Source organism: Malus sylvestris, chromosome 2 (assembly GCF_916048215.2).
Source record: "Malus sylvestris chromosome 2, drMalSylv7.2, whole genome shotgun sequence".
Classification (NCBI taxonomy): domain Eukaryota; kingdom Viridiplantae; phylum Streptophyta; class Magnoliopsida; order Rosales; family Rosaceae; genus Malus; species Malus sylvestris.
The window spans coordinates 34,370,345-34,394,495 of NC_062261.1; the positions used below are offsets into that span (position 1 = coordinate 34,370,345).

The window sequence follows — 24,151 nt, forward strand, 5'->3', positions numbered from 1 at the left end:
TACCAGGATTGACTTTTTAGTGTAAAAATGTGGTTTTTCGTTAAAGTGAACAGTACCAGGAGCTTTTCGTTAAAGTTCCCTTTTTTTTATGCCTTTAAGGCTTCAAATTTCAATACCCTCTCTTCTTTTCCACGTGAGGTGCAGTGTAGACTCCCAATTTCAATACCCTCTCTTCTTTTCCACGTGAGGTGCAGCTTTATTCGCCCTTTTCTCTTGCCTTGCGAGATGGCTTTACAAATCCTTTTTTTTTAGTTCCAACACACGGTGCTCTTCCATCAGAAACCGAAGGCAGTTCAGCAATATTTGGGCTCCCGTTGATTTCGCCATGTTTTTGAAATTCCTTTTGGGTTTGTCAGCCGTTGATTTGCAAACGAAGATGGGTAAGACTGGAGTTCTATCTCTTTTTGAATTGTTCCAATTTATCCTCTTTCCCCCCTAAATTGTAGATTCCCCATTTTGTGCAGGTCACGGAACTTTCATTTTTTTTTTTGCTACATCATTCTTTTGTTTCTTGCCACTTGTGCTTTTCTTTTTTGTGGATTGAAGACTCGAAACGAAGAGGGCAGGGGGTGTCAAGCAAGTTACCCATTTTCGTTTTCTTTATGTTCTGGATTTGTTTATGTATTTGGAGTGAAGTGAAGCTCTAAATTGCGATAAATTTCTTTATGTCTCCATGTCTTGTACCCATGAGTAGCACCAAACAGAACAATTTCTTACCCCTTGAGTTGTATCTCGGTATATGTTGCTTCCTTGCTGTCTTTCTTTACAGAAACTGAGCTTGGGATTTTGAAGTTGCACTTGTCAGTCCAGTGAGGGGGTATAGACCATTTAGACTCGGTTAAAACTTCACGGGGTGGTCTAGGCCACCCCGAAGAAATTCATGGGATTCTTGGAGATTATTTCTGCTGCAGTTAGTGGGGAGTTGTGTCGTTCAAAGTCTCCACCTCCATCCGAGCAAAGATAAAAAAGCCAAAAGATGGCTAAAAGAAGGATTAGAGAAAACATGATTTGTCCTTCTCCTTTTTTTTTGCGTTGTGGACCATTGCCGAGCAAAGGGGAATGTTGTGGACCATTGCCTGGTGGTCTTCGACTGCCATGTAATTTTTTTTTTGTTGCTTCTTCTTTTGTGTCCTTCTCTGTCTTTTGTATACACACACACACACACACACACACACACACACACACATATTACCCTGCTTTTTTCTGCAATATAACATCAAACAAGAGAAGAATAATTTTAACAGGGCTTTGTTTCATACCTGGTGGTGAATGTTCTTCTTTGGATCTTGGCCTGAAAGCACGAATGGTTGAACTCGTTCTCTTTTTTTGGCAGCAGTTCGTTGCTTTTGGTATTTTCTCTTAAAGTTTCTCTATTTTCTGCAGAGTTTCCCCTTTTTTTTTTGTTTGTCTCCTCTCTTGCTGTGGCTGATGCCTATTTATAGGCATCCCAAGAAAGCTCTAGATTTTTTTTTTACATGGGGGGAGATGGAGACCATGACCTCCTGTCACTTTCCCTTAACTTCTCCCACTAACTATGCAGTTTTTTTTCATACTTTGCAGAAAATTAGGAGACCCTGTTTTGCACAGTTTCTTCCCCCTTTTGTAAAAAGAAATTCATGTAAAGCCCATCCTCAATTTTTTTGGGGCTGGATTACATTTTTGTTTTGCCTTGTAATTTGACCCAATTTGTATGGACTTTATTTTGTTTGTTGTGTATTTTTGTTGTTCAACAGATTGCCCCCTCAAGCCTTATGCATGAAATTATTTGAGCGTATAAGGCTTGATATGATTGCATTGTATACTGAGGTTTTGACCATTGCTACATTATATATATTTCAGGGAATGAATGCAGATGGCCAAGTTTGTACCCAGCGAGCTGTTGATAAGGCCAGGAAAGAGTTTGCCACGGGTCTAGAGTACATGCGTTCTTCTCCATTGGCTTCACTTAACTACAATTTTTCTTTCAGTGATCCTCCTATTTGGTTTCTCCCTTCCAAAGTGAACTCTGGTCATCTTGATTTTACTCCGGAAGATGGTGGTATCAAAGTTGGTCGGAATCAAGGCAACTTATTTCAGGCCTATACTTTGATGAAAGTGAATAATGAGGCTGACGGAGACGCCAAGTTTAAGGTTGACGCTAATTTTTTTCCGCTTCTGCACATAATGATTCGAGAGAAGACAGATTGGGGTTCGGATGTCAAAGTCACAGGTTGTGCTACTTTTCAGGTTGGTGTGCTGGAGTGGACAGAGACTACTTTACGGACTTATGCAAGTGTGCTGCGTCAAGCGGATATTTATGGTGTTGTGGCAGTGTCTCGTTATCCTTTCAGATACTCTTCTAACGTATGGAAAGCTTTTTGTGAGTTATGGGGTCCCTTAACCAACACCTTCCACCAGGGAAATGGGGAAATGAGTATTTCATTGTATGACTTGAAGGTGATAAGTGGTCTACCAATTCTCGGTGCTCCTTATGAAGAGGTTATTCCTCCAAATCATGATCTGTGCAGGAAAGAAGCTTACCCGTCTACTCTTCCAGAACTTCTGAGAATTCATTCGCAATTGTGCAAATTTTATGGGCAGAAACAAATGTTTTGGAATCAATGGTTGGACCATTTTTATCGAGGAAAAATAATGTACATGGGTTATGGTGAGAAAAATCAGCGGATGTCCCCAAATGAGCAAAAGATCTTTAAGGCCCAAAGAAACATGTTGGAAGTCACAAAAGAATGGGCCTTGGCTGCATTTTTGGCATTCTGGCTTTGTAGATTTGTTTTGCCTTCAAAGGGCGGCAAAGTGAGACCCGAGACTTTTCTTATGGCTTGTTTGCTGGCACAGGGCTCTAAAGTCTTTATTGCACCGACCGTTCTTGGCTATATTTATCATGGCCTTGGGGATATCGTTTCTTGTCCGAGGGGCCCTGGTTTTACATATATTTCCATGCCGGTTCACTATATTGTCAGTTGGTTAGGGGAGCATTTTCCACATTTATACCGATCTCGTCCTGATAGTGATTTTCCTAAGGGTTATCCTCAATTAGCAAGATATGCGGGTATTGAACCCAGGGAGGTCAGTATATCTCATGCGAGGTTTATCTTTCGGAGCGACAAATCTGTTATTTATCGTCCAACTGTTTTTGTGGAAGAGAAAGGTTGTTCTTTGATGGATAATGAAGACCTTTCTGATGATTATTTTGAATTTTTGGTTTGTGTTCGCACTGCAAAGCTTCCTGTCAGAATTGATGAACAGTCTTGGATAGAACCATATTTTCCTAATAGGTTTGCTCGTCAATTTGGTTTTGATCAAGGAGTTCCCGCGAACAAATTAGCATTTGGTGTTTCTAGTAGACTAAATTGCAGTGCTGAGGATATGTTCGAAGCGCAGGCTGTGCTTCTTAAAAGGAACACCGGATCTCTTTTTTTATGTTCCATGTTCAACACATCAAGGAATCTGTACCTATTGGTATTGCAAGTGGTGGGGGACCTCTTGTGCAACATACCTTGGGACTTCTTTGGCCGACATTTATGCTATCTTCAATAAACGTCCCCTTAATAAGAAGACAATTTTTAGTGTGTCAGTTCTGAGAGATATATCCCCTGGTCTAAGAAAATAAATTTTGCTTTCTGAGATGGGAATTGAGAAGTCTCCTAGCTTGCAACCAGTTGGTCAGAGTTCTGGCCTTTCTAAAAATAGGAATACAACGGCTTACAAGAAATGCAAGGCTATCCCGGAGTTTTCTTCATCAGGGTCTTCTTTAGGGAGTAGCTGTGATGTGAATTTTAAGCGTGCTCGTTATGAGAAACCTGATGATCTTAATGGTGTGGATATTGGAACTGTAGTTGCTGCTGATACAGGTAATTTTACTCTGGAAGTGATGTCTAAAAATTTGAGTGCACCATCTTTGCATGCAAAGGTGATGAACCAGCCTTACGGGGAGAAGTCAGCTGCTTATGTGTCTGATGGAGTTGTCCCCTCATCTTTGCAAGAAGTGAAAACATCCATCCATGCTTTGTTCGGCCCGGAGGTGAGCAATCTTAGGCAAGGATATATTATTGGTGAAGTAGAGAATATTTTTGTCAGACTTTCCTCTTGCAACTCTCCTATAGAAATTCTTGGCTGTCGTGAGGAAGTGAACCTGGTGTTTGATGTTTTACGTCCCATTATTAATCTTTTGGAATCTGGTCGAACAGAGCTTGAGTGGTTTGTCAAAACTGTTTGCCATGTTTTTGTATGTGCTTCGCAGATTTCTGATAATACTGGGATTATTGATCAAGGTAATCAGATTCGTGATTTGTTTAATCGACATGATGAGTGTTTGTCAACTAAGAAGGCCTTGGAGTTAGAGTTAACCAATTCAATTCAGGAGCTTAAGAAAATTGAAGCCGAAGAATTGCCTGTTAAGGAAGCAGAGGAGGTTGCTCGTGTTCTTCGTCAACAATATGATTCTGGAAGACTTGCTGTTAAGCGTCGAGTGAGTGACCTTAAAGCTTCAATTGAGCGACAGAAGAAATTGGATGTAGAACTTCGTCAGTCCCGGATCGATGCGAATGAAGGGCTTCTCCCAGATATTGAGCGTGCTGAAGTATTGAACAAATCTGCAGAAGAAGGAATTTTGAAGTCGATTGCTTCCCTGCTCCACTTTTGCAGCAAACCGGAGTAGGACTCATGTTGTTTTCCTTTTGTTTTGCGCTCCTGCTACTTGGGATTTTATGTTGGCTTTTCCTCTTCTCTCTTCCTTGCAGATTTTTTTGAGCAAACTTGGTTGATAATAATGGGTTCATTGAACCCAGTACGTTTGAACTTTATTTGAACTTTTATGTTATTCAAACCACATTACTTTAACCATCTCCTTTGCTCAGTTCACGTGCTGAGTTCAGCTTTAGCATGCCGTACCTTTACCTCTATATACATATACATATATATATATATATATAGATAAATGCTTTAGTTGGTAATCCTGTACCCTTACCTCTATATATATATATATATATATATATATATATATATATATACTAAAACCCAACCACGTGGTACTGTGGATGACCAGTGGGTGGATGACCAGTGGGTGGACGAATTTGCCCCTGTAATTGTCTTCTGTTGTTCTTCTCTGTGGTTTTTAGAGTGGGAAAATGCCAGTTTTGTCCACATTGGACACGTGTTGATCATCGGCAGAATGTCTTTCTACTTTTCTTTAGTTTCTTTGCCTCACTTTTTCATTTTTCTCTGTTCGTTTTTCTTTCTTCGTTTTCTTGGTTTCTCCCACTCTTCGCTTTCTACCTTTTCTGGATATCTGCCGTTCTTCGCTATTGTTTTCTGCCATTTTTTAACCCTTGGTGCCTTATCTTTTGTTAATCTTTGTGTTTACAGGTGTGGAGCCATTTTTCAAAGGAAAAATTCATCGGCCGGTGAAGGTTATTTAGCTTGGTGGGTTGGGTTATACGGATCTTCAGCTTGGTGAATGTAATTTCTCCTGGTGAGTTTTTTTTGTTTTTTTACTGCAGGTGTTTGGTTTTAATTTTGTCTGATTTTAGATTTTACCAGTGGGTTTCTTATTGAGAGATGTGTTTTCAAAATTTTGGGCTTTTGTTGTTGTCAGTCAGTTTATGGGTATGAGATTTCGATTCTGTTCCGTGTGGATTGTTTTTCTATGGTTTAGTCATCTAGGAAAAGAACCAGGTTTCATGTATGGGTGTTTGCCATATGAGAAGGGAAACATGAATTCTGTTTGATTGGAGGTTGGTTGAGTGTGGTCCATATTGTATGGATCCTTTGTATTTGAAGCAAGATTTTGATAAAATTTGAGTATTTTTTTGCAAGTGATTACTTTTGTGTGTTCCAGCACTCTATGCATATTTTTTAATAACGTATCAACAATTAGGTTTCCATAATCTTAATGACTTGCAAAGATGTGTTCCAATTAGTCTGTGAACTTCACTATTGTATAATATTTCAATTAGTTGAATATATTTTTTAACTAATTTTAGTATCAGATTGTTTTGGGTATCTGAGTAAGATTGGGAAAGAAAAGGAGATTGTGGAACTTTCATGGTTGAGGTTTGTGATTTTATGTATTAGTTAAATTCTAAATTTTTAATTAAGTTCACTCAATATATTCACATTTGTGTATATTAGTGTAGTTCCAGCACTCTATACGTATTCTGCCCTGTAGCATGTACTCATGCAGTTCCAACTTTTCTACAAGCTCGATACAGGGAAATGAACCTTTCTGTTCAATAAAAAGGTATAATTTTTTTCCCACTTTTGTGTATATTAGTGCTTTTTGTTATGATTTAATGAGTTCGTGCTTTTTGTCGCTTAAGTAACATGAGAATATGTTTTTATTACCAACTATGGATTACAATCGACTATCTTAACCAATCAGATTAAAGCTCCACCAAGGTTTGCTTGCTGTATTGTGTTTTATAATCTCTCACTCTCACTTTCCCTCAGTTTGCTTCATATGAATGTGACTGCATATAGACCACATATGCTAAATCAGTAAATAGCAAAGACCTCTAATGCATGTACTGTTGACAATGAAGCAAGTGGGATTACCATGTAGAATTAGATTTGTGCACACTCATTTGATTTCTCATTTGGCTTCTTGATTAATTATTATAAAGATTGTGAAACTTTTTGTGCCTGGATTTCTGTTTTGCAGTTTTTCTTTGCATCTGGACCACTGCATTTTAAAAGTGTTAAGGGTGAGATTTAAATGCCCAAGCACTCTATTTTTTTTCCAAATATATACCTTTCGTTCTGTTCGGTTTTAAATGTTAAAAACTAAATGGTTATTTGGATAAAATGGTTTATCAGTTTATGTTATGTGTTGTAATCAGGAATTCAATTGGATTGGGTAAAATGCTTTGTCAATTTATGTTATAGGTTTGTGCTTTCAGAAAGGGGTGAATGGGGTTTTGAAAGAAACCTGTCATCTGTGCGATGATATTTGATACCGCAAAGGGGGGTGAGCACACAATGAACTAAGTGGAAGTCCATTTTCTCAATAATGTAATAAGCCCTATAGTTCTTCGGACCATGAATTGGCTTTGGGGATTTGGGTTGATGAGAGACATGATGAGTTTTTTCGGTTTCGATTTTTATTACACAAATTTTCAATTGGATTGTGTTCTACCTTTCAAATTTCTGCACCGTACTTATGTAAGGAATTCCTTCTTTTAAATACAATGTTAAGACCGTCGGGTTGCAGCGTAGATATAAAGTTTTAAGGTGAGATAAAATTGAGTTAGCAAGGGTGCAAAAATGATTTACAACTTGGGGTGAGAAAACAGAGGCAAGATAGAAGCGTGTGAGAGAATTTTTTTGGGACTTACTTGGTGATTTGTGATGTGTTTAAGAAATTTGGTCTGTGAGTTTTATTACTCATCGTTTGGTTTTTTTCCTTTGTTCATCTGTTTCCTTTGCAGGGTGTCTTTATGCTGGGATCATCACAGCTTACGCATCTTTTCAACCTTTAAAGTCCTTCAGGGTAAGATTTAGGTAGCAAAATAGTTGATTGAAAATTTGAAACGAAGAGTTGGCTTTCTTTTTGTTGAACTAATTTAAACTGCTTGGGTGTAAGATTTAGATAATGAAATAGTCCATTGAAAAAAAGCGTTTAAAGAGCACAGTGTTTAATATCGTTTAAAGCTTTTACAAAGATTTAAAAGCTTTTGTTATTAATTAAAGCTTAATTATGAATTCAATCATATATTTACTTTTAATCCATGATGTAATACTAAATTGAAGTGTGTGATTCAATTACCTTTGTTAAAATTTGTATTTTTTTAATTAAAGATCAAGAACATTGACAATGACAATTTTTTTCAATGGTCAGGCATTTCGTTTGCTTTCGTTGTCAAACAACATTGTCTGGTGATTGTCAAACAATGTCTTCTGTTTGGAATAAGTGTGTTTTATTCTAATTATTGTTGGTGTTGTGTTTTATGATACATATAACTTTGGTGTATAAGCTAACTTATATTCTTCCAAGTACTGGTAATTATGCAATTTTTTTAACTATGTTTTTTTAAACTTTCACCGGTGATTTAACCTTTGTTAATCAATATTGTATTTTGGTGTCATATTGTTCTGTGAAAGTTGTGTTCTAACAATGGGCTGAAACTATAATATTTCGGTGTTGTATCAATGTTTGATGTAAATAATGACAACGCATTGCAAAGACAAATAAAAACATGTTTGATGATAATTATCCATTCGATTATTACATGCTTTAGTGAGTTTCTTGCCAAATGAACCTCACTTTCTCTCTAGCAAATCAACTCTGTTTCGATTAAAAAAAAGTTTAAATGAAAAAGGCTTGGGTTTTATATTCTGATTCACTGTGTTTTCTTCTAAATATTGTTTTTCCCCCGGTTTATGATATGGATAACTGTAGTTGGATAATAATGTGAGCTCAGCTATATTCTTCGAAGCAGTGACCAATGAGGAAGTGTGTAGAATTGTAGAAGTAAATAAAAGTCTCAATCTTTAAGTTGCTCTTTGCACAATGAAATTGAATTTTGATTTTGTGTTTCGGCATACCCTTACTAGAATTTTGTGATTTCGGAATTATAGAAGTTAGTGGCGATTCGAAACCAGTTAACTGGGATGAGAATTAGAGTGATTTGAAATCGGAGAACAAGGAATTGCAGGATATAATGGTAATGGTGAGGATAATATGATGATAACACAAGTTCACTATTTTGCAGAGATTTTTGAAGACTGATTTTTTTTTTCTTTTCATTTTTGCATTTTTTAACAAGTGGTGTTCTGATTTTTCATTCCTTCTCATCACTTCTACAAGAGGTATGTTTCTGACCGAGAAAAATTTCCAGATCTTCTCTCCTCATTAAACTTTCCTTAGGATTGTGAAAAAGCAAAGGGGTTGATTGGAATGATGGTTACCAGGAAATTCCATGTGCTCAAAACCCAATTCGATTCCGTTGCTAAGAGTTTGCTGAGCAAGTCCCTGTACGGAAACATGGTTGGAGTCGTTGGTTCTATGTGGGTTCTGGGCAGCAGCTACTTTTTCTTTGTTTTTGGATTTGTAAGAAGATACATGCTCAGGTATGGTCAAGTTCGAGTCAATGATTTTCCCAGATGAAAAGTTTGATGGATTTGAACTGATTAATGGGTTTCTTTTTTCAGATTCCATTTCTGCAATTAAAGATTGCTTAAAGAAAAGTTGTATGTAATTGATTTTCTGCTATAATGTTTTGAATTTCTTATTTATATAGTTCTACATATTCTTTGTTTGCATTTATTTTACTTGATTGTATTAGTGGTTGCTTTTGTTTTCACCCAGCTACCAAAACTTTGCCTACAGTATCCATCTCTGTTCTCCGCCGTCCATCACCGTAAGTCCTTTTTCTTTTTCCAGAATTTTCAATCCTTTTATGTTTCATTTTCTGAAATTTTCATGTTTCTATGCATATATATATATATATATATATATATATATATATGTGTGTGTGTGTATATATTGTTAGATATGGGACTGTAAGCAGTAGTGGATTGGTTGGTTCTACTTCTGCATTTCCTCTTCATTAAAATGTTTACTTACCTACTTTTAAGCATCTTTGTTTATGTAAGACCGACAATGGGTTAGCGGTAACTCCTTTTTTACATCATATTCCATTCCATAATATTACACTATTGCATTTGTAATAGCAACATTTATTCGGTGTCACCTAGAAAGTTTGTTGATGTATCATGTCATATGTTTTTTATAATCTATTTGACATTCCCGCGGCAACGCGCGGGCAACCGTTCTAGTATATATCTAAATGCTTTAGATGGTAGTCTTGTTGTGAAGGCATCTTTTCCTTTATATTAAAAGGTTTTTTTTATCCGCAGCATGTTTCTACAAATATAGATGCACCATTTTCCAAACATGGCCGTTGCTTTTGATTTTTAGTCTGCAAGGCAAGTTTTCTTGTAGGTAGCAGTACCACTATTCAAACATAGCTGTTGTTTTTAGCTTTTTGTCTACACGGCATGTTTCCGTGTAGATATCTGCACCATTTTTCAAACATAGCTGTTGCCTTAACCTTCCAATCGGGTACAGCTGCTGTGCAGCACCCGTGAGCCGATATAGTTTTGACCTTTGGGCCTAGCTTCTTGGTAGTCAAGTATGTATGACAATTATTGTTTTCAAAGCATTAGACTCTCTTTTTTTTTTTTGGGACTTTTGCCTTGATTTTTTTTACGTAAGTGAAAACCACCCATGCTTTAAACTCTCGTATACGAAGAGTTCAAACAAATACTAGCATATGTCAATTCAAACAAATGCTAATTCCATTAAAGGAAAAATATATAATTTTTGATGAGTTATGGTTGCATCTAATTTTGGGGATCAGATTGCCTACGTACCCTGTGAAGGGATCAAGTCAAACGTAGTTCATCCCTTGATTTCGGGAAAAATGGTTTTTACGGCTGTATCTAGTGATAAAACTAGACTACCTACGTACCTTGTAAAAGGATCAAGCCGAACGTAGTTCATCCCTTAATTTTGGGAATTATTTTTGTTTTTATATTTTTCATGTTTTTTTATGACTGCACCTAGCTTTAATGCTAGGCTGCCTACGTACCCTTTTTGAGGGATCAAGTCATACGTAGTTCAGAGGAAAGGATTTTATCTTGACTTGCTTCCTCTGCACTTGTTTCCCTCTCGGAGTTCGTTTCACATTGTTTATGCGTAGAACTTCTTCATGAGCTTTCCATTAATGCATGGGTATATGCATTTCCCATTGGCATTAGAGAGTTCGTAGGCACCTTTGGTGAAGACTTTGGTGACAACATAAGGTCCTTCCCATTTGGCTTCAAATTTTCCTTGCATCTTTCTGGTGATGACGCCGGGTCTTCGGACAGTTAAGACTAAATCTCCAACAGAGAACGATTTAAACTTAACCTTTTTGTTAAATGCACCTGCCACTTGAGCTTGATAGACTTCAAGTCTTTGTTGCACTGCAAGTCGTTTTTCATCAAGTGCCTCAAGTTCCGCTAGCCTGATTTTTACATTTTCTTCGGGATTTGTCAGTTGTGTGGCTACTCTTAAGGAAGGTAGTTGAATTTCCAAAGGTAGCACAGCTTCTGATCCATACACCAGACTATATGGAGTACATCGGGTGGATGTACGGACGATGGTCCTATAGGCCTATAATGCTTCGGGAAGGCATTCATGCCAGTCTCTTTTATTCTTTGCCACCATCTTTTTCAGGATGTTGCACAACACTTTGTTGAAAGCTTCTGCTTGACCATTGGCAGTTGGGTTATAACTTGCGGAGAAGGCTTGTTGAATGTTGTACTTTTTGCAAAGATTATCCATGGCCCTACACTTGAAGTAAAGAGCGTTGTCTGAGATTATTTTGGACGGGACTCCGTAGCAATAGATTCTGTTTTTCTTTATGAATTTTGCAACATCTTCCGCTTTCACTTCTTTTAACGGTATTGCCTTAGCCCACTTTGAGAAATAGTCCGTGCCTGCTAGGATGTATTGATGTTGGAGGGACAATTTTGGGGTTATCATGCCTATCACATCTAAACCCCATGCATTGAATGGCCAAGACAAAATGGTCGGATGGAGGGGCAATGGATTTTGGTGCTTGAAGTCTCCATGTATTTGACATGCCCGACATGATTTCACATGTTTCATCGCGTCTTGAACCATTGTAGGCCAGTAATACCCAAGCATTTTCAATTGAGCTGCAAGCTTAGGTCCAAATTGATGGGCTCCGCAAATACCGGCATGAGTTTCGGAGAGAGCATAGGCTGCTTCTTCTTTTGATAAACACCTTAGCAATATTCCGTCAAAAGACCTTTTGTATAGTGTGTCATTCAGATACACAAATCGGTTGGCCCTTCTTCGTACATCAACTCTTCCTCTGGGATCAGTTGGTAGTTTTCCATATTGAAGATAGTCAATCAAAGATTGCCGCCAATCAGAACATTCATCTACTTCTAGGACTGTAACCGCGTTGACTTCATGGTTTCTTCAATCCGCTCTAGTGTTGAAGGAAGTAAATGTCGTTCTCCCACTGTAATTTTAACTTCTCGTTCCTCAGGGAGAGTTAAAGATGCCGCTAGCTTTGCCAATGCATCGGCTTTGTTATTTTCAGACCTTGGAATGTGAACAATGTTGATTTCTTGGAATTGTGACACCAAGTGTTTTGCTCTTTCATGATACAAGGTTAGATTTTCATTTTTCACAGCATATTGACCATTCATTTGCTTGATGATTAGTTGTGAATCACCATAAGCTTGAAGGCAATCAAAATGTAGTTCGAGTGCAATTTCAAGTCCAATGATGAGTGCCTCGTATTCTGCCACATTGTTTGAACATAACTCCATGAGCGAAAATGAATATGGGATTAGACCTCCACATGGTGTGATGAACACAATACCTACCCACGTGCCTTTTTTCCTTGCCGCTCCGTCAAAGTAAAGTTGCCATTGAGAAACCTATGTCAAGAATACTTCTTCATCCGGAAAATCGCTTGGTAACTCCATGTTGTCGGAAACAGGATGAGCTGCTAAGAAATCAGCTAGTGCTTGTCCCTTTATAGCTTTTTGAGAGACATACTTGATTTCAAATTCCGATAGTAGCAAAGACCATTTTGCAAGACGACCGGATGGCATTGGTTTTGACATCAAGTATCTGAACGGGTCCATTTTAGATATCAAAGTAATGCTGTGTGACAGTAAGTAATGTCGTAGTTTTTGCACAGCGAAAACTAAGGCTAAGCAAACCTTCTCAATAGGGGTGTAATTTTGCTCTGCCCCTACAACTGTTCGACTTAAATAGTAGAGCGCATTTTGTTTTCCTTCTTCATTGTTTTGTGCAAGCATTGCCCCTAGTGAGCGTTCAAGTGCTGTGATATACAAAATTAAAGGTTTCCTTTTAATTGGAGCCATCAACACCGGGGGTTTCAAAAGATATTCTTTAATGCTACTGATAGTGTTTTGACATGCATTATCCCATATGAAAGGCACATCCTTTTTCATCAGCCTTGTGAATGGTTGACATCTCCCAGATAAGTTTGAGATGAATCTCCTGATGTACACCAATCTTCCTTGTAGTCCTCGTAGCTCTCGCAGGTTTCGAGGAGGAGGTATTTCCATGATTGCCTTGATTTTTGAAGGGTCGACTTCAATTCCTCGGTACCTTACCACAAAGCCAAGAAATTTTCCAGATGTCACTCCAAATGCGCATTTTAAAGGATTCATCTTTAATTGATGTTTTCGGAATCTGTCAAAGACTTTCTTTAAGTCGTTCAAATGATGTTCCCTTTTTCTTGTTTTGATGACAAGATCGTCCACATAACATTCGATGGTGCTATGTAACATATCACTGAAAATGACTGTCATGGCTCTTTGGTATGTGGCTCCTGCATTTTTTTAGTCCAAACGGCATTACAGTGTAGCAGTAGATTCCTTTCGGAGTATGGAATGTTGTAAGTTCTTCATCTTCAGGTGCCATTTTAATTTGATTGTACCCTGAGAATCCATCCATGAAAGATAGAGCCTCAAAACCGGTTGTGGCGTCTACCAATAATTCAGTTATTGGAAGCGGGAACTCGTCTTTTGGACATGCGTCATTAAGATCTCTGAAATTTATGCAGACACGAATTTGTCCATTTTTCTTCTTTACCGGTACGATACTGGCGAGCCATGTAGGGTACTGAACTTCTCTGATAAACCCAACGTCTATCAGTTTGTCAATTTCAGCCTTAATTTGTACTTCAAGCTCAGGTCGAAAACGTCGTAGTGCCTGTTTAACATAACGCCTTTCTTTTAATACAGCCAATCTATGAACTGCCACCTTAGTGTCTAGACCAGGCATATCTTGATAGCCCCATGCAAACACATCTCGGTAATATTGGAGAAGACATTTGTAATCTTCTAATTCTTCCGGTATTAGTAGGGCACTTACAAATATAGGCTTTGGCTCGTCATCTGTTCCGAGATTGATTTCTCGAAGTTCATCCACAATGGCTTGCCCCCCATTCTCTATTTGAGGTGGTGCCGGTTGAGCGTTGTCAATAAACTGGGTTGAGTTATCACCATTCTCATCTTTTTCATCTTTAATGGTGACGTAGTTTTCCTGAGCAACATTATGAACCTCTTCTTCTGTGCTTGATTCCTCATCCATTTCATAAGCTTCACTTAGAAGTGGCGGTGCATTGTTGTGGGTTCTGAAGCTTGCGCAAATACGACTTTGCCCATTTTTCTTTTTGACAAGAAAACAGGTGGGGAACTGTCTAACAGGCTCAATTGGCTCGTTATCAGATTCCTTGTTTCTTTCTTTGCTACCGATCATACTAACTTGAACAACATCTCGTTCCTCTTCTTATGCATCATTATTTTTGTCTTGGTTTATCTTCACCTTTTGGCTTTTGACTCTCCACTTTTTGCTTTTATGAGATTTCTTAGGCTGAGAGTTGGTGATTTTACCAAGTCGTTGGAAGACCGACACTCGAGGTGGCTTGCTGTTGGATTCTTCTTCAGTCAACATTGCTTTCTCTAGATTAGTAAAGCATTCAAACTCATGATTCTTGGTTTCCGAGACAAATGCTTTAAGCATTCCATTTCCTTGGTGCACCGTGACATTGATAGTACTCATTTTAGCTTTGTGCCTCTTCGCTTTTATCTTTCACTTTTGACGAGGAATCATTTCTTTTGAACGAAACAATGCGACCATGTCGACCATTATTCCTTTGTAAATTTGTTGAGACTATCAAATTGCCTCCAGGAATTGATTGGTTAATTCTACGCAGAGGCTTCGTGTAGCTGGTTACGAGTGCTTCAAATGCATTTTGGATTTGTTCCATTGCTTTCTTTTCAGGTTCTCTTCGATCTTTTAACGGGCGATTGAGAACTACTTTTTTGGATTTTGGAGTTTTAGAACTCGCAATTTTGACTAGCCTTGACGGCTTTGCCTTTTCCACAGCTGATGATTGTGATTCCTTCTATACTACTTCATTTTTACTGGTTGTGAAAAAGTGACCTTTGACTGTTTGTAAAATTTTGCATCTGCATAATTCACTTCTTCACCCATAAATGGGTCGGTGTCCGCTAGAACTGTCTTGACCTCGCCCTTTATGAAAAACTTGAAGCACTGATGGAGTGTAGAAGGAACAACACCATATGTATGAAGCCACGGACGCCCTAATAAAACATTGTAAGATGTGTTAGCATCGATTACATGGAAAAGGGCGTCGAAGTACAACTCTCTTATCTCCATTTGTAAGGCTATCGTTCCCATTGCTTTTTGTCCGACTTGATTGAAGCCTTGAATAGTTAGCATTGATGGTGTTAGTTGACGAATGTTAATCCCCAAAGCTCGAAGTGTTCGAAGAGGAAGCAGGTTTACTGCTGATCCACAATCAAGCAAGATTCGATTTATCGATGTATCTCCCACTAGTCTACTGACGTACAAAGGTCGATTATGATACTCGTCTCCAAGTATAAGGTCATTTTCATCAAATATGATACTTGCGAGGCAGCAAGTGCAATACTTTGGCGACGTTGTATCCACTTCTGCGAATTTGAAGTTTGTTTCAAATACTTCAGGATTTGTCAAAGCCGTAATAAGTGCTTCTCTAAGGTCTTTTGACATTTTTAGAGCATCGTACACACTGAGAAGAGATGGAATACGCTTAAGATGGTCGATGATGTCATATTTGCCATCCTGGGACTGTAGCACATCTTTTGCATGTCTCTTAGAGGTACTTGCTTTTGTGGTTGAGACTGAAATTTCTACTGCAGGCTCTGTAATGACTGGAACTTGTCTTGCACTTGGTTTATCGGAATGTTTGACTGAATCATCTACTTATTTTCCTTCTTTTTTGTCCGCAGACGGGATCCTTTGGCCAGAGTGTAGAGTTATTTCATCTACCTCATCATCGTTGTGGATTTCACATGAGGCGTGCGACAATTTCCAATTTCTTACTCGCCTCCCTTACTCTTAAAAAGTTTTGGAGGGAGGTAGTCTCCAAAGGTTATTGGTGCTCTGAAAGACTGCTTGTACTCATCATCTTGAAAGACTTTAGGCCTTTTCTGAGTACCTTTCTTCCTTTTCTTTCCATCTTTTGAGGGAGGTTCACTCCATAATTTTCCTTTTGATCGCTTTGTGGAAGAAAGACGTTTAACAATCTTTTTCACCTTCTTTTCACTGACGGTTTGCCAGTCGTCCTTGAACTCGAGTGATGACTCCGAAGAATCTTCCCAAACATCAATGGTGCTGTCATGAGCTTGTACAGTGTTGGAATTTTTGGATTTCCGGAACAAGGCATGCCAAGATAAGCATAGACAACTGTGGTTTCATTATCGACATGGAATCCTACGGGGATTGCCCCTTCTGGTAATGGAGCGGAGGGTGTTGATTTTCCTTCAATCATATTGGACGTTGCCGTCTGATGTTTCGAGGATGAATCCACCTCGATCTCATGCTTGTTGATTTTTTTCTTGAATTATATCCTTAAGGATATAACAATCCTCTATCGTATGGCTGATGAGTCGATGATACTGACAATACTTTGGATCATCGGTCTTATTTACTTCAGCGGGACGCTTTGGTTCAAGAATCGTGATCATCTTTGCTGCAAGGAGTTCATCGAAGATAGTTCCAACATCTTCATCATCGAAACTATATTTAACTTCTTTTCTTTTTACATTGTCACTTTTCTTGTCTATTTTGACAAATGTCGCCATAGAATCTCCTTTCTTTGGCGTTCTTTTGTTATCTCCTTTCTTGGTGTTAGACTTCTTTTCTAAGTCTTGGATCATCTTTCCAATCACATTTTTCTGGGACATTTGCTTCTCCATATTACTTGCTTTGGATACCAACTCATTGAAAGTTCGAGGCTTCGCAATTCCTACAAATGTTGCAATCTCAGGGATGAGGTTATTGTAACATATTTGCACTGCTGAAAATTCAGAAATCTTTTCCATGCATTGTAGGTTAAGGCTTCTCCATCTTGTGATGAATTCGCTCGCGCTTTCTCCGAGCCTTTGTGTTGTTTGAGCTAAATCCATTAACGTGACCTTTTTCTTTGAACTGACGAATTGAGCTAGAAAAACTCTTTGCATATCATCCCATGTTATAATAGATCCTGGCTCTAACTGAGTGTACCATATGAAAGCAGACCATTTGAGTGATTGAACAAATTGTCAAACCAATAAGGGATCTGACTGCGATGTTTCCCCACAAGCTGAGTAAAAATGAGCTAAGTGTTCTTGAGGAGAACCACTTAAACCATCAAATTTATCAAAGCTCGGTTTTTTATACCCTCAGGGAAATGGCACTGTGTCATAGTGAGTTGGATAGGGCTTCCGGTATCCGAGAATTGGTGTCATTAAAGACATTTGAAATTCACGAATCTTTTCAGCGAAAATTGCATTGATATCTTGATGCGTAAGTTGGCTACCGGAACGTTCTCCTTCTGTTTCTTTCCTTGCTCTTTCTTCAGCATTATTTATGCTAGCTTGAGCGGCTAACTGAGCTGCTAAAGTCGCAATTTCAGCTTCCTTATAAGCTACCAAAACCGCCATTTCTGCTTCTTTTTCTGCTAGTTTCCGTTGCATTTCGAGCAATTGTTCTTCTGTATTTGATGCCCCAGTCATCAAAACTTGCATGTTCTCAGATTCGGTGTCTTCATTTATCTCCAACTTTTGGAATTGAGTCATTACTCTAGGAATCTCTTCTTGGGAAAAATATTCGTTTCCTCTAAGAATGTCTTCAAGGGATGAACTCTCGAGAGAGTGGATTGCCAATGCTCGGGCCCTTGCACGTGTGATAGGCCCCTCAATTTGAATGTTGTTACCTTCCTCAACAAGTTCGTAGGCCTTGGCCTTTTGTTGAACATTTCCGGATACTATTGGCAGAATTTCTTCATCTTCCTTGATAAAGGTCATCATGACCGATTCCATTATAGGTAAAGTGACCAGGATTGTTCCGATCGATTTGAGTGATGACGGGAACCTTGATAGGCGATGATGATGTTACTTTGACGATCTTGCGTCGTGGCACCTTGGTGTTCTTAGATGAAACAACTCCAAGAAACTCCATTGGAATGATTTCAATGTCTTCAAGTAAACGATCCCTAGCGATCTTCTTCCTAAGAGCTCGTGCCGCTCTCTTCCTTGCATTCCTTAAGGCGTTCTTGGACAGACATTTCTTCGGCCCAACTTTGATGACTTTGACAGCCACCTTGCTTGTCTTTGTTGCTATCTTAGCCTTCACCATGTTGCAGATAGTTGGTGCTTCATTGATGGTGAAGGAGATTCGGCGACCAGCATGCCTTCCATGTCCAAGTTTGGATTCAGCAACAGGGAGTTCGTGGAAGTAAACAGTAACTTGTGGCGCCATGTTTCCTGTTACAAAAACAAAAAACATAGCACATTAATTATCTTCAAAATTAGAGATGAAAGGGAAAATGGGTCCCAATAGGCGTGCCAAAAATTATGTTGAGCAAAAATTGTACACAATATGTAAACAAATAATTCACTCGACATAATTTCACCCTCGTTCATTTTTCTTAAGAGTGTTTTATTAATTCGAGTTCGATCCATTCTAGGCTACGCGCCTATTAATTACAACCCTTCTTTTGGGAAAGGAATACCCTTTGATTCTAATATGAATAAATCATAACTTAGGGATTTGGGTGTTTATTTGATTTTGTGACTGTGTCTAGGTAGAGCCCTAGATTGCCTACGTACCCTCATTGAGGGATCAAGTCACTCGTAGTTCTTTATGTGTTTTGTTGGAGTTTGATGCCTTGTGCAATTTCAGCTCGTGCAGGCAAGGAGCAACTGATGCCTTGTGCAGTTTCAGCTCATGCGGACGAGGACTTTAAGCCGTTGTAGCGTTTAATGCCTTGTGCAGTTTTAGCTTATGCGGGCGAGGACTTTAAACCATTGAAGCTGGATGTGGCTTCATGCCATTTGAGTCTTGTTGCGGCTTCGTGCCGTTTGATATTTGATACGGCTTCATGCCATTTGAGATTTTTTCTTCGGCTTTGTGCCATCTGACATTTGATACTGCTTCCTTCCATTTGAAACTTGACATGACTTTGTGTTGTCCATCCCTATTTTTATTTACAGAGTCCAAAAATATAAAGCTCACGTGAATACAAAATTGTTGTTTTACTTCAATCTCACATGGAGCAACATCCCCTATAAAACTAGGAACTTGTGCTTGAAGACTTCTCTTTTATTCTTTGTAGAATTTGTAATTACTTGATCAAAGTAGTAGGAGTGAATTTAGTTTATATAAACCAGGGATTCGTCTTGATTTCATGGTTGCGTCTGAAATTTGATATCAAACTGTCTACGTATCCTTAACGGAATCAAACCAGCGTAGTTCGTAAATTTTGAGACTCATCGCGGCTTTGTGCCATTTAATACTTTATATGGCTTCGTGCCATTTGTATCTTGTAAATTTAATGGGAATATTTGTGATGAACCCACTATTACTTTGGTATTTGACTTTGTCTTGGTGCCGTGCATCTCAGACTTCTTGAATAAATTTAACTTTGATAGATGCCATATTCATAAATCCCATATGAGTAATATGGAAGAGCTACTCTTTTTTTCTTTCTGGTTTCGTGGATAGCCTTCCCATTTTAATTTGAGGGAATTGTATGTAGCAAGCTTTTTATTTCTTCCCTTGTACACTTTGATTTTTCTAAGTCCAGATGGGATATCACATGGCGTCAAAGTCTTAGCACAAAAAGGCTTTTGATGGAATTCTTTAACAAGTAGCTTCCCCTTTTTTTTTTTATAATTTTCTTTTGAATTTTCATACCTATTTATCATAGGATTTTGAACTCATTTGACCCAAGACCCAAGTTTTTTTTTTCTTTTAACCTGCCAGCAGGTTTTACTTTTTTTTTATGCCTTTAAGGCTTCAAAGCTCAACACCCACGTGAGGTGCAGTGTAGACTCCCAATTTCAATACCCTCTCTTCTTTTCCACGTGAGGTGCAGCTTTATTCACCCTTTTCTCTTGCCTTGCGAGATGGCTTTACAAATCCTTTGTTTTTTAGTTCCAACACACGGTGCTCTTCCATCAGAAACCGAAAGTAGTTCCGCAATATTTGGGCTCCCGTTGATTTCGCCATGTTTTTGAAATTCCTTTTGGGTTTGTCAGCCGTTGATTTCCAAACGAAGATGGGTAAGACTGGAGTTCTATCTCTTTTTGAATTGTACCAATTTATCCTTTTGCCCCCCTTAAATTGCAGATTCCCCCTTTTGTGCAGGTTATGGAACTTTCATTTTTTTTTTTTGCTACATCATTCTTTTGTTTCTTGCCACGTGTGTTTTTCTTTTTTGTGGATCGAAGACACGAAACGAAGAGGGCAGAGGGTGTCAAGCAGGTTACCCATTTTCATTTTCTTTATGTTCTGGGTTTGTTTATGTATTTGGAGTGAAGTGAAGCTCTAAACTGAGATAAATTTTGTGTGCAGGCGTCAGGGGCAACGACCTCTCTTCCATTTGGTTGTTGGACATACTGTTTTACAATACCAAGTTCTTTGAAAACAAGTGTTGATTCATGGCTCCAAAGGTGAGGATTGCACTCTGAAATTTGTAGGGCGCCCTCATAGTATTTGTTGTATTTGTGTGCTGCCTTCTATGTTTAATTGGAATAGAATTATACTTTTCCATTTGTATGTCTGGCGAGTGGCTTTACAAATAACCGTGCTCATGATAATTTTGTCCTGCTTGTTTGTACTTGTGTAAACTGATTTGTATACTAGGTCTTTGGGTGTTAACACATAGGTTGCCCTGTGAATGAGTTTCCCAATTAATTTTGGGAAGTTTTGACATCAAGCTTTGAACTCTTTTTTTTTTATATTCACATGGCAGAGAAGCAAGTGAAACTTTTTGACACAATGAAAGTTTTGTCCCATCTTCATGTGGCAAAGAAGGTTGCTTGTCCATTTAAAGATTGGGAAATTTTCCCTTTCTTTCCTTGTCTTATAGCATTTCAATGTCTTTTTTGGTCAAAGCTTTGACACAATGTTTGATCAAAACTTTGACACAATTGTAGCATTTCAAGGCTTTGAACCTTCTTCACGTCTCCTTCCTTCTTTGTCTTTATCAAAGTTGTGTTGGGGACTTTTCTTTTGTCATCATCAAAATTTCTGATTTCTTTTCCTTTGTTTATTTGTCAACACATGCACTTACTCTCTTTAGCTTTTCCAAACATGATAACCACCTTCTTTAGCTTTTACAGAAAACTTTTCTTCATTTAGTCATTCTCTTAGGCATATTTTTCTACTTTTCTTCTTGCATTGGGGAATTTCCAAGCATGAGTCGGTCAAGTGGTATTTTTGGCTTCTTTTCCTTTGCTCATATGTACTTATATGGTCATTTGTCTACATGTGCATTTTTCTTTGTTCCCTTGTCTCTTTTATCCAAATATGACTTCCACCTGCATGTCCCCATATGTTAAAGAAAAACAACTTTTCTTCTTCCTCCTCTTCACGTGCATGTCTCCATGTCTTGTACCCGTGAGTAGCACCAAACAGAACAATTTCTTACCCCTTGAGTTGTATCTCGGTATATGTTGCTTCCTTGCTGTTTTTCTTTACAGAAACTGAGCTTGGGATGTTGAAGTTGCACTTGCCAGTCCGGTGAGGGGGTATAGACCATTTAGACTCGGTTAAAACTTCACAGGGTGGTCTAGGCCACCCCGAAGAAATTCATGGGATTCTTGGAGATAATTTCTGCTGCTGTTAGTGGGGAGTTATGTCGTTCAAAGTCTCCACCTCCATCCGAGCAAAGAGACAAAAGCCAAAAGATGGCTAAAAGAAAGATTAGAGAAAACATGATTTGTCCTTCTCTTTTTTTTTTTTTTGCGTTGTGGACCATTGCCGAGCAAAGGGGAATGTCGTGGACTATTGCCTGGTGGTCTTCTACTGCCATGTATTTTTTTTTTTTTGTGTTGCTTCTTCTTTTGTGTCCTTCTCTGTCTTTTGCATATATATATATATATACACACACACACACATATTACCCTGCTTTTGTCTGCAACATAACATCAAACAAGAGAAGAATAATTTTAACAGGGCTTTGTTTCATACCTGGTGGTGAATGTTCTTCTTTAGATCTTGGCTTGAAAGCACGAATGGTTGAACTCGTTCTCTTTTTTTGGCAGCACTTCGTTGCTTTTGGTATTTTCTCTCAAAGTTTCTCTATTTTCTGCAGAGTTTCCCCTTTTTTTTTTTTTTGTCTGTCTCCTCTCTTGCTGTGGCTGATGCCTATTTATAGGCATCCCAAGAAAGCTCTAGAATTTTTTTTACATGGGGGGAGATGGAGGCCATGACCTCCTATCACTTTCCCTTAACTTCTCCCACTAACTATGCAGTTTTTTTTCATGCTTTGCAGAAAATTAGGAGACCCTGTTTTGCACAGTTTCTTCCCCCTTTTGTAGGAAGAAATTCATATTTTATATATTTATGGATGTTAATTTGTATGTAAAGCCTGTCCTCATTTTTTTTGGGCTGGATTACATTTTTGTTTTGCCTTGTAATTTGACCCAATTTGTATGGACTCTATTTTTTTGTTGTGTATTTTTGTTGTTCAACACTCGCACTGGAGAGCAATTAGTTTATCCTCTCGCACTGGAGAGCAGACCTATAAAAGGGTTTTTAGCAGTTGTTGTGGACAGCAGTTGAGCCAGGCTTATGAGTAACTTCTTGAATCTTCATTGAGAATAAAGAAATAAATCAATTGTGCTGGAAGGTAGAAACTGCATAACAAACTGGATAATCTTTGGCTTGCAAGGCCTTGTTCGTCGAGCTGCTTGAGACTTCGAGCTTATTGGGAAAAGCCCAAACGGGGTTCAGGGGGTGATGGAGACTTCCCCTGCTTGGGTAGGGTTTAGGGTTTAGGGTTTAGGGTTTAGGGTTTAGGCTGTTTCGTTAACCTATCAAGATACTCATCGCATCGACCCTCATTTGTCAACTTTTCAAGGTACTGCTTCCACTTTAGGCAATCGTTGGTAGTATGACCTGGTCCTTAATGGAATGCGCAATACTTTATATGATCTAGCCTGGTACGATCGTCTTTCATGGGTGGTGGCAGTTCGAACCAAGGTTCGTTCTTAAGCTTGCGGAGAAGTTGGCCGATTGGAACTGTGAACTTGGCGAATGTTTCAGGCCCTGAGTCTTCTTTGGTCGAGAAGCGTTCCATGTGCTTCTTTTCCGACTCGTTTTTGTTAGACTGCTTGGCCTCGCCCCATAATGCATGTTTTTCTGCCAAAGCATACGAAGCTGCTAGGGGTCAGGTTTTCTCTCATTATTAGTTTTCCGAATAAAGGATGTTCGGTAGAAAGCCCATTTCTAAATGTTGTCGTTGCTATGTCCTCATTGCAACCAACAATCTTGGCCTTCTCAGCTTTGAACCTCTTGACATAGTCGCGAATTGTCTCCCTAGGGTCTTTTACGATGCTGAAAAGATGGTCGGATGTCCTTTTGATTAAGCGGTTAGACGAATACTCCTTAATGAAAACAAAGGAAAGTTCGTTGAAACTCCAGATCGACTACGGCGGTAGAGTGTGAAACCAATCTTGCGCTTCGCCTTGTAGAGTTGTGGCAAACATTTTGCACATAAGCGCGTCGTTGTTCCTGTAAAGGATCATGGTACTGCAGTAGTGCTTGAGATGTCGATCCGGATCTTCGTCTCCCTTGTACGGAGTGAAGTGAGGCATAGTGAACCCACGAGGTGGATCTGTCCGCTCGATCTCATTCGTGAATGGTGACATGCTTATGTTGGTCATGTCCCGTCGAAGCGCATCATCAGCAAGCTCCTTACGTTGGAAATTGTGCAATCATTCAGTTAGAAGCCTCTCAACTTCTTCTTGAATTTGCCTCTGCTGGGGCAGTGGAACTTTCGGCTGCCCCCGGTCGTGACCTATGGGTTTGGGCCACTCTTCCCTATGATCGACTCGTCTATGTCTCGGCTGCGGTGCATGTGGCATGTTCCTGGCAGGCAAACAAGCTGCTCGCAAGCTGTCGGTTGAACTTGAGTCCGATTGAGTGACTGCTTCTCTCCGTCTACCGTGCTGCCTATTCCAATATGAGGTGGAGAATACTCTTTGCGAGCCTAATTGTGAATGAACACTTCACCTGGAAGGTTGTCCATATTGA

General features: G+C 38.9%; 2 protein-coding genes and 1 long non-coding RNA gene across 3 annotated transcripts; all 3 read left to right on the plus strand.

The window, feature by feature from the left end:
• Positions 1–1,829: 1,829 nt before the first annotated feature.
• On the plus strand, positions 1,830–3,537 carry LOC126603350 (uncharacterized). The gene has a single exon (XM_050270170.1). It carries the CDS (start codon positions 1,843–1,845, stop codon positions 3,535–3,537), a length of 1,695 nt encoding a protein of 564 aa, XP_050126127.1. The 5' UTR covers positions 1,830–1,842.
• LOC126587566 (uncharacterized) lies at positions 3,538–4,799 on the plus strand. The gene has a single exon (XM_050252653.1). It carries the CDS (start codon positions 3,626–3,628, stop codon positions 4,655–4,657), a length of 1,032 nt encoding a protein of 343 aa, XP_050108610.1. The 5' UTR covers positions 3,538–3,625; the 3' UTR covers positions 4,658–4,799.
• A 401-nt stretch (positions 4,800–5,200) lies between these two features.
• LOC126587585 (uncharacterized) lies at positions 5,201–20,972 on the plus strand. The gene is made up of 12 exons (XR_007611125.1): positions 5,201–5,470; positions 5,988–6,051; positions 6,135–6,238; positions 6,659–6,701; positions 7,425–7,486; positions 8,709–8,805; positions 8,908–9,066; positions 9,148–9,186; positions 9,305–9,356; positions 18,791–20,172; positions 20,258–20,374; positions 20,465–20,972. It is a non-coding gene; the product is annotated as an uncharacterized LOC126587585 (long non-coding RNA).
• Positions 20,973–24,151: the final 3,179 nt, after the last annotated feature.